General features: G+C 41.6%; 1 protein-coding gene across 3 annotated transcripts in view; it reads right to left on the bottom strand.

Moving 5' to 3' along the window:
• MBOAT2 (membrane bound O-acyltransferase domain containing 2) overlaps positions 1–1203 on the bottom strand; it is a 144699-nt gene extending 143496 nt beyond the window's left edge. Inside the window, exon 1 of one of the 3 annotated variants that reach the window (XM_054474605.2) lies at positions 955–1203. In XM_054474605.2, coding sequence (XP_054330580.1) covers positions 955–1029 — 75 coding nt within the window. In that variant the 5' untranslated portion in view covers positions 1030–1203. The remainder of the gene's footprint in view (positions 1–954) is intronic. The other 2 variants (XM_054474568.2, XM_054474615.2) reach the window with 2 other exon arrangements.
• Positions 1204–15076: the final 13873 nt, after the last annotated feature.

The raw sequence follows: 15076 nt of genomic DNA, 5'->3' as shown, positions 1-15076 counted from the left end.
ACCTAACTATACACCCCCGCCCCCCAACCCCCACCCCCGCCTCATTAACAACTTCCCTAAATCTCACTGTCACAACAAAATACTTCCAAACTTTCTTTTCTCAGTAAAAATGGCGCTGCTTTTCCCATCACAATGCTGTTTATTTCTCAGTAATCCTTAGGCCCTTTAAACCAACAAACTCGATTGGCCTCATTTAAATACCCCCTTCCCTAGACACTGTCAAGAGCTTTTTTGAGGGCTGGGCAAGGAGGTAAGGTGGCTGCATCAATCTACAAGGTTGCCACTTTTGTCAGCTAGAATCCTGGGATTAACTCCCTCTGACTTTTCTTCATAACCTGTCTGCCTTCCCCCAAACTGTTGCCTCTGTCTCTCTTAAGCCACAATCCAACGCAAACTGTCCCCAAAGTGCAGTAGCGCTTAAGCCTCTCCGGGCCCCTAGCACCCATCGACGCCGTCTCTAAGGCACCCAGCACACCCAGACCCATGCATCGGCCTCTCTGGGGGTCGCTCAGAGGCGCGCGCGGGGTAGGCAGCACCACGCCAGGCTCCCCAAAGCGCAGCCTTCCGCACCCTTTCTACAACCCGGTCCATGCGCACCGGGGGCTGCTCCGGGACCCGACCACCGGATCCGAGCGCCGCTGCCGCGAAGGGCAGGGACCGCATGCACACCCGCACGCCCATACGACCACCCTCCCCGGGGGCTGTCGCCGACAACAACGCCCGGCCCACCCCCGCCCGGCCCGGGGATGGGGGGTTGGGGGCGCACCCAGGAGGGAGGGGGCTCTGGGACAATAACCGGCTTGTTGCCCCCTCCCTTCCAGGGAGCGGCGGGTAGGCGGGCACGGGGCGCCTGGCCCCAGCCCCCACCCTCCTCCCGGGCCCCCGGTCGGGTGGCACCGCGGCGGGGAGGGGCGGCGAGGGCGCGACGCCCGGCGCCAGGGCGCCTCGGGGTACCTGGTCGATGGGCAGCTGCACGGCGTTGCTGAGGGGCTGCAGCAGGGTGGAGCCCGTGGTGCTGGTGGTGGCCATGGCCGGGCCTCGGCGCTCCGGCCGCCCGCGCCGCTCGCCCGCTCGCGCTGTGCCGGGCGACGACGAGGATGGGGATGCAGCGGCGCGCCCGCCCCTGGGCCGCCCGCGGTCTGAGCGCTGCGCGGGGAGGGCCGGGGAGGGGCCGGGGGCGGTGCCCGGCTCGCACCTCCCCCTCCGCCGCCACCTCCTCCCGCGCCCGCCGCCCCCGACCGCCCTGCACAGGCGCGGCCCCTCCTGCCGTCGCCCCCGCCGTCGCCCCCGTCGTCCCCGCCCCGGCGCCCCAGCCGCATCCCCCGCCCCCGACTTCCAGCAGCTTCCAGCGGCCCCCTCCCCACCTCGCGCGCTCTCGCTCCAGACAGCTGCGCGACCCAATCGCGGCGCGACGCCCTGACGCCCGCAGCCAATCAGAGAGCGCCGGCCGCGCCACGCCCCTCCCCCGTGCCGAGGACCCGGGCGAGGGCGCCGAGGCGCGGCCCGGGCAGTCGCAGGAGAACCGCTGGCGGGCGTCGTGGGGCGTGCTCCTCGGGTGGGAGCATGGAAGAGCGTCTTTGCTCCTCACTCCTCGGTTTCTCCTCCCTGGAATGTCGCGGCCCCCCACCCCTCTCTAGGAGAGACGGCTGACAACAAAGGGGCCCGGGGTGGCGGCCAAAGGGACGATGTGAGGGACGCCGGCGAGCCAGCGCCAGGGGAAGTTGGGGACGAAGGTGGGGGCTGGGAGGACGACAAGCCAAAACAGCGACCTGGCTGAGAAGCCCCTTTGTCTGGGAGACTGCCGGGTGAAAGCCCAAAGCTGAGAGCAGCCCCGGGGTCTGACGCTTTCGTCACCCTCCAGCCGCACCCGGGCCTTTGGGTGGTGAGAGCCGGGCCTGGGTTCGACGCCCGCAGGCGCAGGGAGACCGGCTCCCCTTTGCTGTGTGAAAGTTTAGTTCTTTGTAGCCAGCCGCCCTCGTTGAAGGCCCCACCTTCTTCCTGAGAAAGACAGTTTCTAAGCATCCCTTCACCCCTTGAGCGCAGTCACCCCCAGACTGTTGAAGTCCGCCAGGTTTACATACCCTGGCGGGTCACGTGTATATATAATCCCCACAACTTCGTAAAAGTAAGCCATTTGAGTTCCTTTAAAATGCGAACGTCAACTTCTGTTCAGAAGACTTTAAAAGAGGAGAAATCAAGACTCAAGGATTTGGCAGTTTAACTTTGGTAGAAATAACTAATGTTTACTGAGAGTTTAACCACAGCTTTAATACTTTTGGTATTTAATCCTCACAATAACCTTGTGAAATAGATACTATTACACACCCTCCTTCAAGGAAATTGAGTCACAGAAAAGTTACGTAACTTGCCCAGGGGCACACAGCTGATAAGTAGATTGGAATCCAAGTAAATCTACATTTAGAGCCGACCTTATCACTAGGCCTTCATCTCTCTCACACTTAACACCCATTCCAGAAACTTCCGTCAGCTATCAGTTATACCATTGGGTTGATGACTAGCTTAGAGTCTTGAATAAGAAGACAGCACAGATAAAAATACACCTGCTTTAGTAATCAGTCTGTGGGCTTACGTTTGTCTCTGAAAAGGAGGCAGTGGAACTCATCAGTGCAATCCCTTCTTTCCTAAAATTCTTTCACTGGTCGACTCAATCCTAGTTTGGTGGATTCTCAGCTGAAATGGAATAGAGGATAAAAGGAAGGGTAAAAAAAACCGGGACCTTCATTCCCCCGGGGGAGTGTTCCAGTGGGATTTGTAATCAATTAGCTGCTTATTACAGTATATTAATCCAAAAATCCAGACCTCTCTATTAATATTATATTAGAAATAAACTATTTTTTTTCCTTTTCTTCGCTTTAGAAAAGTAGAGGAAGCGCACAGGTGGCTGAGCATACAAACTGAAGAAAAAATTGAAATGCCATTTTAAAAACTTGAAAGGTGGGTGTTGGGAACATATTGCAACCTAAAGTAAGCAGCATGGAGATACAATCTCAGAGCTAGAATAAATAATGTCTGCAGAAAGGAGTTTCCTTAAGCTAAATTTTTATTTTAGTCAGACATGACAGAACATAGTCTGTATTTGGGGTAACTACATGAAATTATTTAATATCTAGAATGGTTGGGTGCTGTGGCTCATGCCTGTAATCCCAGCACTTTGGGAGGCTGAGGCAGGGGGATCACTTGAGCCCAGGAGTTCCAGACCAGCCTGGCAACATGGTGAAACCCCATCTCTACAAAAAGTACAAAAATTAGCTGGGTGTGGTGGCCCGGGTACTCAGAAGGCTGAGGTGGGAGGATGGCCTGAGCCCAGGGAGGTAGAGGCTGCAGTGAGCTGTGATCGCACCACTGCACCCCAGCCTGGATGACAGAGTGAGACCCTGTCTCAAAAAATTAAATAGGCCAGGCATGGTGGCTCACGCCTGTAATCCCAGCACTTCTGGGAGGCCAAGGGTGGTGGATCACTTGAGATCAGGAGTTCAAGACCAGCTGACATGGTGAAACCCCATCTCTACTAAAAATAAAAAAAAATTAGCCGGGCATGGTGGCAGGCACCTGTAGTCCCAGCTACTCAGGAGGCTGAGGCTGGAGAATTGCTTGAACCCAGAAGGAGGAGGTTGCAGTGAGCTGTGATCACACCACTGCACTCCAGCCTGGGTGACAGAGTGAGACTTTGTCTCAAAAAAAATAAAGAAATAAATTATATATATATAGAGAGAGAGAGAGAGAATAGGGAAGATTTTAGCCATCTGGGAAAATTTTGCTGTGTCAGAGTTATAAAACTATAGGTAAAATATAGTATAGTAGTAATAATAGCTTAGATTTTGGAATCAAACACACCTAGTCTCTTCCATTTATTAGCAGCAAGATATTGGGCAAGTTATTTAACCTTTTTAAGTCTCCATTTCCTCGTGTAAAAATGAGCATAATAATGGCACCAACTCCATAGTTTATGAGGTTATAAAGGTGTACTTATATGAAGAGCTCAGAACAGTGCTTGGTGCATGATAAAACTTAAGAAAGATTATATTAGAGTTCTCCAGAGAAACACAACCAATAGGAGATAGATACGGTTTTGCTTCTCTGGAGAACTCTAGATAGAATAGATAGATTGATAGATAGATAGATAGATAGATAATAGATATGGAAATAGATAGACAGAAGTTCATTATGAGAGATTGGGTTGAGATTATGAAGGCTGAGAAGTCCCACGATCATCTGCCATCTGTAAGCTAAAGGCCCAGGAAAGCCAGTAGTGTAGGTCCAGTCCAAGCCCAAAGGCCTGAGAACCACAGGAGCCAACAGTGTAGTTCAGTTTATGTCCAAAAGCGTGAGAACCAGGAGCAATGATATCCGAGGGCAGGAGATGATGGATGTCCCAGCTCAAACAGTGAATTCACCCTTCCTCCACCTTTTTGTTCTATTTGGGCCCTCAACAGATGTGATGACGCCAGGGTACGTGGGTGAGAGAATCTTCTTTACTCAATCTACCAATTCTAATGCTGATCTCTCCAGGAAACATGCTCAAATACACATTGAGAAATAATGTTTCAATAGCTCTATCTGGGCACCTTTTAGCCCAGTCAAGCTGACACATAATATTAATCCAAGAAATTTAGTATAATTCTGAAAATGGAAACCATTTGTTTCATATTAAAAATACTACCTCTTCATGTTTTTAATGAAGAATTGAAGCTGGCATTTTAAGCTGATAACTCATTGATGGTAGCATAAACTGTGTGCAGGCCATACAATTAGCCTGACCAGTATCTGCTAATTATACCAGAAGCTCTTCAGTGGAGACAAAAGAGAAAAGAATTAAACTAATTGTATATAATGCCTCACCGCCCTACCTTGGATAACATCCATCCTATAAAGAGCAATTTTTGTGTTAAAACATTTATTGACCACTTACTATGTTCAAGGAACTATGTGGGGTGATGTAAAGGATAAATGATGCTTATAATCAAAAGAAGAAACAGTTGTATTCACAAATTCACATGTTACAAGAAAAGTATCAAGGAAGTTTCTTTTTTTAATGTTAAAATCAAAGGAATATGTCTGTAAGAAAGAAGCTTAGCTTGAAGTTAAAAGACCTGAATTTTAACCCTAACTTTTCCACCAGATAGCTGTGAACTTTAGAAATTGGCTTAACTTCTCTGTGCCTTAAGTTTCCCATTGTTAAATGTGAATAATGGTAACTGTTCGTCCTACCTCATAGGAGTGTTGTGACTATGAGCATGAACTTAATCATAGACTCAATTATTTTTAAAGTTACTAGTACTATTAGTCTGAGAAATAATAACTAATAGTAAAGGGATTTCAATATAGCAGCCACATTGTTAACAAGAGTTACTTAGACAAAGGCGCAGGAGCACCAGGCAGCGTCCACGTGTGGTAAGATGACAGTGCGGCAGTGCTCTTGTCCTGGATTCATTGCCCTCGCCTCCTAAAATCTCTGTGATCATTAAAGATTGCTAAAATGAGAATTTTCCTTCCCAACTTATTTTTAACTTTGAAGAAACCACTGGGAAGAAATGAATAATCTGCCAAGCTGCTTTTGTTTTGTAAAAATAGTATGTGCCTTGAAATTTGAGCTCTCAGTCAATTATTTTGCCTATTCTATGTTCCTATACCCTGGAATAATTTTGACTGATGAAGAACATTGAACCATACACATAATAAAAACAAGTTAACTAGAGGGGCATCTTTAAGCACTTACAAGCTAACCTTGGCCTGAGACTAGAAAATGGAACAAGAATGTCACCCTTTAAGACCTAACATGGTTTAATTAGGAAATCACAAAGTAGGTTGAACAAGAGGTAGCAAACACAGTAGGAGAAGTCCTGGCTCCGCTGTAATCTGGCTCCACCACTGACGTGGACTGTACCAGCAAACAAATCACTTATCTTCAGTTTCATTGGGAATATGTTAAGAGATTTTTTAAATAAATGATTTCAATTGTCACCTCTTCCTCTAAAATTAAATGATTCCCAAGAATTTTGGGGACTTTCTCTGTCTCTATGAGACCACAGTCTAGGTTTAAATTAGGCTAAAAGATGCAAATGAAACTAATTATTACTCATCAGTTTGGGAATAGCACTGCTTTCTAATTATTCCACAGGTTCCAGGACTACCTCAAATGTATTACGTCTCTAATCAATCTTTCTCCTTAAAAATGCCTATTATTTCTCAGTGGCCTGCAAAGATTTCTGTTTTATATCTGCGCATCTTGGGAAACATTTTATTTTCCTCATAGATTTATTTGGCATTTTTATCTTTATATGATTGAGTCAAATCTCAATACAAAGAACACCCCTTTCATGGTTATTTATTACCACATGAGCATGCAACCTGCAACCCCTGATTCCTAGGTACAGAAAAATAAAGTTCAAGCTTTTTCATGCTTTTGCATGTCTGAATAATAGTTTTTGTGTCCAAGTTATAAAACACCTTAAATATAAATTGCTGTAGCCTCCCCAGGATTCATCATAATCACCATCACCACTAGCAGCATTTATTGCATCAGCTGGGGTCACTGCACTGGGGAAGAAGGCCTCATTTTCTCAGTTCGCCTAATATTCCAGGTTCTTTCTGTTTATCTATAATTATAAGAAGAGTCGCCCTTCTGATACATGTTGATATATCACTGTTCTGCTAAACAGTGTAGTCTGGCTACTAGGGGAGGAGTTACACCCACCCCCTTCTGCTGCCAGCTCTGTGACAAAGAGAAAGCTGTAAGTTATTCTCCAGCCTGCTGAAGAGTTTTGTGTAGTCCCCAGCAGCCTATCACTTTCAGCAGAATTCCCTCTTTAGAAGTAAATGTGTCAAACTGCATATTTTGTTGTGGGTATTTTATGCCTAAACCATTCCTCCTTTATTGTCATTGTATAGATGCTGGGTTTTGGTCCACAGATTACAATACCAGTGTCCTAACTAATGTCAGAGTTCTAGCCAGTGAAAAATTAGAAATGAGAGTCATCTCTTCCCATAATGTCTGGGGTTACCACATCTAACCTGGTTCTCTTGCCAAAGAACTTGCTCTCCAGGATGGATGACTCTGGATAAACATGAGGTGCCTGCTAAGGAATGGCCTTATAATCAGATGATAGTCTAGTTTCGATCTCATCAAATTATCTTTTAATTTATTTTCCATTTGAAATCAGATAGTTATTCCCTCTTCTTTAGTTTTTTTGTGTGTACATTCTGATCTAGGCCTAAAATACTGTATATCACAAGACAGTTGTTATTAAAACCACAAAACATTAAGTTTAAAGGAAAACCTATCATGAAAGAGATATTGTTCCCAAGGAAGCTTAAACCAATTATTATTAAATTTAAAAATAATGGGTTGCCACTTCCAAAGTGAAGATGTAGATCAGGTGGAAATAAACACGAAAGGAGGGTCCTTTATTAGATACTTCATCTGAAGTTTTGTCCTTAACTTTGTTGAGGCATCAGGCAGAGAGGGTTACATTAATAGAAAGCAATGGATAAAGAAGTTGGGCACTGGAGTGAGACTGCCTTAAGTTTGAGGCCTACTTATTTGATTTGGGGAAAGTTACTTAACCTCCTTGGGCCTCAATCTTGTCATCTATAAAAAGGGAGTAATAATGATTTGTTGTGGTGTTCAAATAACCTAATACACTTAATGCTTGTCACATTGTAAGTGCTCAATAAATATTAGCCATCATCACCTTCATCATCAGCAGCAGCAGCACCTTCATCATCATCATCATCATCACCATTATGTCTTACAGCATATGGTTACATTTGTCATCATAGGTACCATATGCTAGATAGAAGGGTAGATTAAAAACAAGTTGTTACAGGGGCACAGGGAGGGGAACAACACACACTGGAGCCTGTCGGGGATTGGGGGACAGGTAGGGGGAGCATCAGGATAAATAGCTAATGCATGCTGGCCTTAATACCTAGGTGATGGGTTGATAGGTGCAGCAAACCACCATGGCACACATTTAGCTACATAACAAACCTGCATGTCCTGCACACGTATCCCAGAACTTAAAACAAAATCTAACAAACAAAAAAAAATAAGTTGTTGCTTTAGTCAGCTTATCCCTCCAGATTGAGGGGGAAAAAAACACCGAGGGCTGAAATTTAGGATATAAAGATTACGTTAAGTGATTTAATAAATTCCTGGCCTACCTCACCTGAAAGCATTAACAGAGTTTTGCACTTACGGAAATAAGTTGGGCGACAACTAGTTTTGAACTTTTTCTTCTTAAATGCTGGAATATACTGTGGTTAGATATTTTGCTTTTAACTGTTAGTATCTATTCTGAACCTTTACAACCTACACAGTAGGAAAGGGATTTTAAAAGGACAAACAGTAATCCATATAAAGATTTCATGGATAAGAATAAGCAAATGAATGCATAATTTATAGTTTGGAGTACCGTATTACTTTGTGGCACATTTAAAATTGTTACTGATTGATTATTTTGAAAATTCCAGGCACCATTAGATTTCATCCTTCTGCACAGTATTTCTCTAAATACCATCTCTGAATCCACAAATATTTATCTTTTTTTGGTTAGCATCCAGCTGGTAACCAGTAAAATGATCCTACATTATTCTAGGACAGGAGCCAGGAACTTGGTCTTATTGCATAAAGCTACTCTATTCCTCTTTGTGTGAAATATATTCCACTACTGGTCCCTGGATACTTATTTAAGAGAGCACTTAAAATCGCTCCCTTTGGAGTTGCCTGAGTGTCATTGAGAAATAAATCAAAAGACAAAATCAACTCAAGTATGTCTGATACAATTCAACAAGGCACTGTATCTCAGTGGGGTCTCAGGATCATCTTTATTATAATCACTCAGTATGCTTATTTAAAATCCAGATTCCTGGGCAAGTCAACACATAAAGAATCAGAATTTTCTATGTCAGAGCCTTAGAATCTGCATTTTATTAGTGTTTATGGGTAATTCCTAAGTACCCACTGAAGTTTAAGAACTATTGCCCTGGGCCCTTAATATATCGTATTCTATTAAGAACTTCATTATAATTAAGCAAATACAAAAATAATTCATATATGCTGATTCATATGCCATAATAAATAATTTAACTAGGTTTTATTGTGTCTTTCCAATTTACAAATAACCCACAATCCTTTCTCTATGTTAAAATGTTAATTAAATTCACTAACAATACATCAGTACTAATAACTATGACAACTAACGTTACTAGATCCATTTTATTATGTAAATAAAATAAAAATCAAATGTCCAGGGTTCTTATTGATTATGTGTAATAAAGATATAAATATTCTTGTATATTTCTGAGTAGCTATGATTTCTTACAAATTTCAGAAACCTGCCAGCTTTGAGATCCTGCGTTTGAGAGCCGGCATTGGCTAGATACACCATGCAAGTGATAGAGCATTTGGACCAGGAAGAGAATTTGGAAGTAAAGGGAATTCATGTAGCACAGTGTTCAGTCTTAAGAGCTTCATCTAGGTGAAGACTCATAAGTAATATACATATGGTATAGCCAAGGTCTTTTATGAAGGAAAAGTAATCACAGACAAAAATTGTCAAAGAAGAAAATGAAAAAAGAAGCAATTAAGAAGTTTTAGAACAGGGCTGGCATTTTTCTCTTGTTTTTATTGTTTGGATTTCACTTTATTTGTATTAAACAATTTTAAAAGGCAAATAGCACCATAAGATTTTAACAAAAAAAGAGAAGTCCCTGTTCTGTTTTCTCACTCCTAAATTTTGCTTCCTATAGTTAACACTTTCAACTCTTTTTTTTTTTTTCTCTTTTTTGAGACAGTCTCACTCTGTCACCCAGGCTGGAGTACAGTGGTGCGATCTTGGCACACTGCAACCTCTGCCTCCTGGGTTCAAGTGATTCTCCTGCCTTAGCCTCCTGAGTAGCTGGGATTACAGGCACCCACCACCACACCCGGCTAATTTTTGTTTTTTGTTTTTTGTTTTTCAGTAGAGATGGAGTTTCACCATGTTGGCCAGGCTGGTCTTGAACTCCTGACCTCAAGTGATCCACCTCTGTCTCCCAAAATGCTGGGATTACAGGCATGAGCCACCTTGCCCGGCCAACACTTTCAACTCTGTTAACTATTTCTATTGGAATTGACCTTCACATTTTCTGGGGCAAAAAAAAAAAAAAAAAAGATGTTTATAGTGCTATTTCAGGACTTTTCCATTTAAACATTGTACATTGACAACCTAACTGTGGATGATGAGAATAGAATTATTTTCCCATTCTCCTTTCAACCTGATTCTCCTAATATATTACTACTTTGGGCAAAACAAATATTTAGTGTTTCCATTATTATGAACTCATAGATATTATTCAGAGAGGAGCCACATAGTATATTATGATTATGTTTTCATTCCTCTACAACTTTGTGTTTTTCCTGGAGCTAACAGTTGCCTTTCCTTAATCATTCAGTTTTCTATGTAACTATCATTAATTCGAATTCATTTCCAAATCCTACCACAGAACTCTAGAACTCCTATCAACATGGCCATGTGCACAGAGTGATCTATTAGTTCTGTGTTTTTCTGGGTATCCTGGACCCCTGTGTTGTGCTTCACTCTGTCCTGGCCACTCTTAAGCCCTAAAGGAAGCCCGCAGCCTAGGATTTTCCTTTGGTGTGATGGAGGGATTCCTTTCATTCCTCTCCCATAATGGGACACCTGGATGTTACACAACCAGGAACAACACCCAGTCCCACCGTAGGACTGCTCTAATAGTAATCCCACAGCCCCCGCCACCTGCTGTTTGGTACTTAACAACTCTAGGGACCAGATAGTACATGCATTCTCAATGGCAGTGAAAATTGGTTTTAGGAGATTGGGAGTAATAGATATTTATATAGTACATAAATAGGTAAACAATATATCTATGATCTTCAAATTTCATGGGTGGGGTGGTTAAAGGAAAATGAGTCTAAAAAGGCTCCGCAGAGGAGCAATAATAAAAAGAAAAAAGGATGAGAAACACAGATAGCAGAGCCTTTGCCGCAGGTGCCCCAGAATATGTGCTACCTCTGTGTGGTTACCATTTCTTGTCTCCAATGCCCAAATCTCTCCTGGGTGAGTTTGCCTGATGGACCTCAGTGACATGCAGAGCTGCTGCTGCAAGGGAGCATGGGAAATACAGTTTTTTCTTTCTAGTGTCTAAAGCGGAGGAAAGCTGTTAGGAAGGGTATGGGGGAGTGGGTGTTGAGTGCACCAGTTTGTGATATCTGCCCAAGATGGGTCTAGAATTTCAGATTGAAACCCTTATCACTTAGAATTTTGAAGGCATTGCTCCATTTTCTTATAAGATCCAATGATGCTATTAAGAAATGCCATTTTAATTCCTGATTCTTTAGATGTGACCTGGTTTTTAATTTTTCTTCCCTCTGTAGAGATATTCTTTTTTATCGCTGATGTTCTGAAATTGTAGTGATCTGTCTTAGGATGGGTCTTGGCTATTCATTGGGCTGGGTATTTTGTGGACTCTTTGGATGTAGAAACACAAGACCTTAAGTTCAGGAAGTTTTTCGTGTTTCTTTGATAATTGTCTTCTCTTCATTTTTACTGTTCTCTCTTTGTGGAATTCTTATTTGTAGGATAGTGGGCTTTCTGGGTTAATCCTCTAACTTAACTTTTGTCTCTATTTTCCAGCTTTGTCTTTTCTTCTATATAACTTTCTCAACTTTATCTTCCAACCTTCTCCTGATTTACTAATATTTTCTTTAGATATTTTTCATTAAATTGTTCACAAAAATATATACATTCCCCTCATTGAAAATTCCTGCAATGAATAAAAGTAACAAAATAAAATAACAATGAAATATGTTTCGTACACTTAAAAAGTTGAAGTTATGAGAAAGGGAGTTTGTACAATAAAAGAAACAATAAACAAATGTGAACAAGCACCCAGAGCACATCCAAATGTCTGTGCAAAGACTGTTCCGATCAACTAGCCCACTGCACGTTACGGTTTATGTAACTCCTCAATCAACCACTTATTAAATGTAAGTGAGAACATTAAGAAATACCAGATCTACCTCATGTTTCTGATTTTCACAATATCAGTACCAAACTCATACCATCTTCACTAACTCTAAATGTTGAATGTTTCCAAAGTAAAAAGCAAACAATTCTTATAACCTGCTGAGCAGGTTTTGCTGAAATAGTGAATTTCACTGTACTTAAGAAGAATTTGTCGGCCGGGCGTGGTGGCTCATGCCTGTAATCCCAGCACTTTGGGAGGCCAAGGTGGGTGGATTACTTGAGGTCAGGAGTTCAAGACCAACCTGACCAACATGGTGAAACCCCATCTCTACTAAAAAAGAAAATACAAAAATTAGCCAGATGTGATGGCACATGCCTGTAATCCCAGCTACTCAGGAGGCTGAGGCAGAATGGCTTGAACCCAGGAGTCGGAGGTTGCAGTGAGCCGAGATCATGCCACTGCACTCCAGTCTGGGCAATAGAGACTCCATCTCAAAAAAAAAAAAAAAAAAAAGAAGAAGAAGAAGAAGAAGACCAAATATCAGCAAGAGTAGTGTCTACACATATTAAAGCATCCATTTAAATCATGTTCTAATTAAATAGAATGTCCACTAAGTCAATTTTATATATCATTACACATAACATGATATCAAAGAATATGACTTTATCTATCAGGCATTTCCAAATACCTATTCCCAAATTTATATTTATGCACTTGTTAAGACTTACAGTTTACTTAGAAAAGAAAAACAGAAACAAACACACATGCATTTTTATAATTTAAAATATTTCATGTTACACACGAGCAATGTTCAGATTTAAGTTTTAAACCAAGTTTACTTTTTCCTAAGTTGTATTTATGCCAAGGCTTTCTTACAAAAATATATCTTATGTGTATAAATTGGACAAACTTACAGTAGTATTTCTAATGTTCAATTTGAGATGGGAAAACATAAACCTATTCTGAATAAAGATATTTGTCAAGGTTTGGGGTGTAAACATTTTGTCAGGCAAACAATTTAGTAAAAAAAAAATTGACCTTCATTTAAAAATATACACAAACTCACAATAAGCCCCTGGACTTCCAAGTTGAAATACAGCTTGCATTTCTAGCAAAGACATATGCTTTATTTAAAGGGAGAGGGTGAGTTATAAATTCACCAGCATGTTGAAAATGCATTAGTTTTAAAAAAAGCCGATACTGCTTCTGAAAATGTAGGCAATGGGTTATAATGTAGACACAAATTTCAGAAAATATTGCTTCTCCCCTTCGATGATATTCCTGTAGTAAGTAAAATACAAGACTTTGACTCTGGTCAGTGGTCTCATTTGATGGCCGGGGTAATATATTTGATTTTATATATACAAACCAAGCATTTCCTCCCCAGATGTCCTATTCACAGTGTCAAAAATTATAGTTCTATTTAGAAGTAATAGTGGTAGAGCCAGATGAACCATCACTCCTTGTTGCTAACAAAGCAGAAATTCTGAACAATGTTTTCACCCATGGCTATTTTGATATCTGTAAGAGCTTCGGCACAAGCTAAAATTCTCATCAACCTTTAAAAAATGGCAATGAAAACAACAACAAGATCAATCATGGAAACTTCTCCACTCTTCCTGATACACGTTCAATCAACTAATACAAAGCAAACCTCAGTGATGCAGTAGAGAGAGACAAGGCCTCCAGAGTGATACAGAATTATGCAGAAGAAGATTTCTTCTGCGGTCATGACTATTCCAATTTACTATGCGTGTCCCCATCTGGAGAACAAAACAAACCTGATTCAACCAGAATGGATAAGCAGAGTTAGCTTTCATGGTCCTATAATACTAGGTGACACAGCTTTGGTCTTTAAAATTTGCACAGGTGACAAAATAAAAATAAAATAAACTCAACAATATAACCAGATGGCTCATTCAGTTGCTGGAGAATAGTTTTAAATGCATGTAAAATTTATTAAATTAAAATTTCTCTAAGTATTGGTTATTATTCACTGATTCATTTATTCACAAAATATTTATTGAGTTCCTAGAATATCAGATACTGTGTTAATCACTGGGAATATCAGAGTGAACAAAAATTTCGGGTCTCCAAAGAGTGGAATATCTTTATGTTTACTGAGGAGATTATAGAAACATATCGAACAGCGTTTCTGTGAACTGCAAACCTCATTTATCACGTTTAAACCACCACGCACATGCCACTTCCACTCATTGTAATACGCACTCCGAAAGGTTTGACAATTGGGAAGCATGGTGCTCCAACACAATTTTTATTATCTAAAATGTTTCTAAAGGTCATAAATAGAACACAAGGTACATTTTATTCCTACATCAGTGGGTTGAATCTTTTCAAAAACAGCTGAAATCTTTTAAAAATTTGATGTGATAGTACATTAAATAGGTGTAAAATAGTGGTCAAATTAAAAGAGAACTTACTTTAATCAATTAAAGAGAAGGACTCCTTTTATGCCCACTATTTTGTTAATTTTTTTCTTTTTCTTTTCTTTTTTTTTTTTGCCCTTCCTCTGTTGCCCAGGCTGAAATGCAGTAGCACAATCATAGCTCACTGTAACCTCAAACTCCTGGGCTCAAGTGATCCTCCAGCCTCAGCCTCCTGAGTAGCTGGGACTACAGGTAGGCACCACAGTGCCTGGCTAAGCTTTTAATTTTCTTTTTCGTAGAGACGGGGTCTCTTCCTGTTGCCCAGGCTGGTCTGAACTTCTGGCCTCAAGTTACCCTCCTGTCTGGGCCTCCCAAAGCACTGGGATTACAGGTGTGAACCACCACACCAATGCCCCATTATTTTCATATTTCAGTAGCAAAATGTGTATTTGAACCAGACTTCTTCTTATAGCTTCAATCTGAAAACACAATTTTGACTACTCTCTCACTATATTTCAGCAATTTTTAGCCCTGAAGGGGAGGGAGAAAGAAGATTGAAACTCTATGGGCCTTTGTTCAAAATCACTAGTGGCAAAAATAAGGTAGGACATAAGAAATGAAGAATTATTAAATGAACTTTAAACTTCCAGGAACCCAGGGCACACTTAATTACCTTC

This window comes from Pongo pygmaeus, chromosome 12 (assembly GCF_028885625.2).
Source record: "Pongo pygmaeus isolate AG05252 chromosome 12, NHGRI_mPonPyg2-v2.0_pri, whole genome shotgun sequence".
Lineage (NCBI taxonomy): Eukaryota > Metazoa > Chordata > Mammalia > Primates > Hominidae > Pongo > Pongo pygmaeus.
The sequence above is the reverse complement of the archived record's forward strand: the minus strand, read 5'-3'. Positions and strand labels throughout refer to the sequence as shown.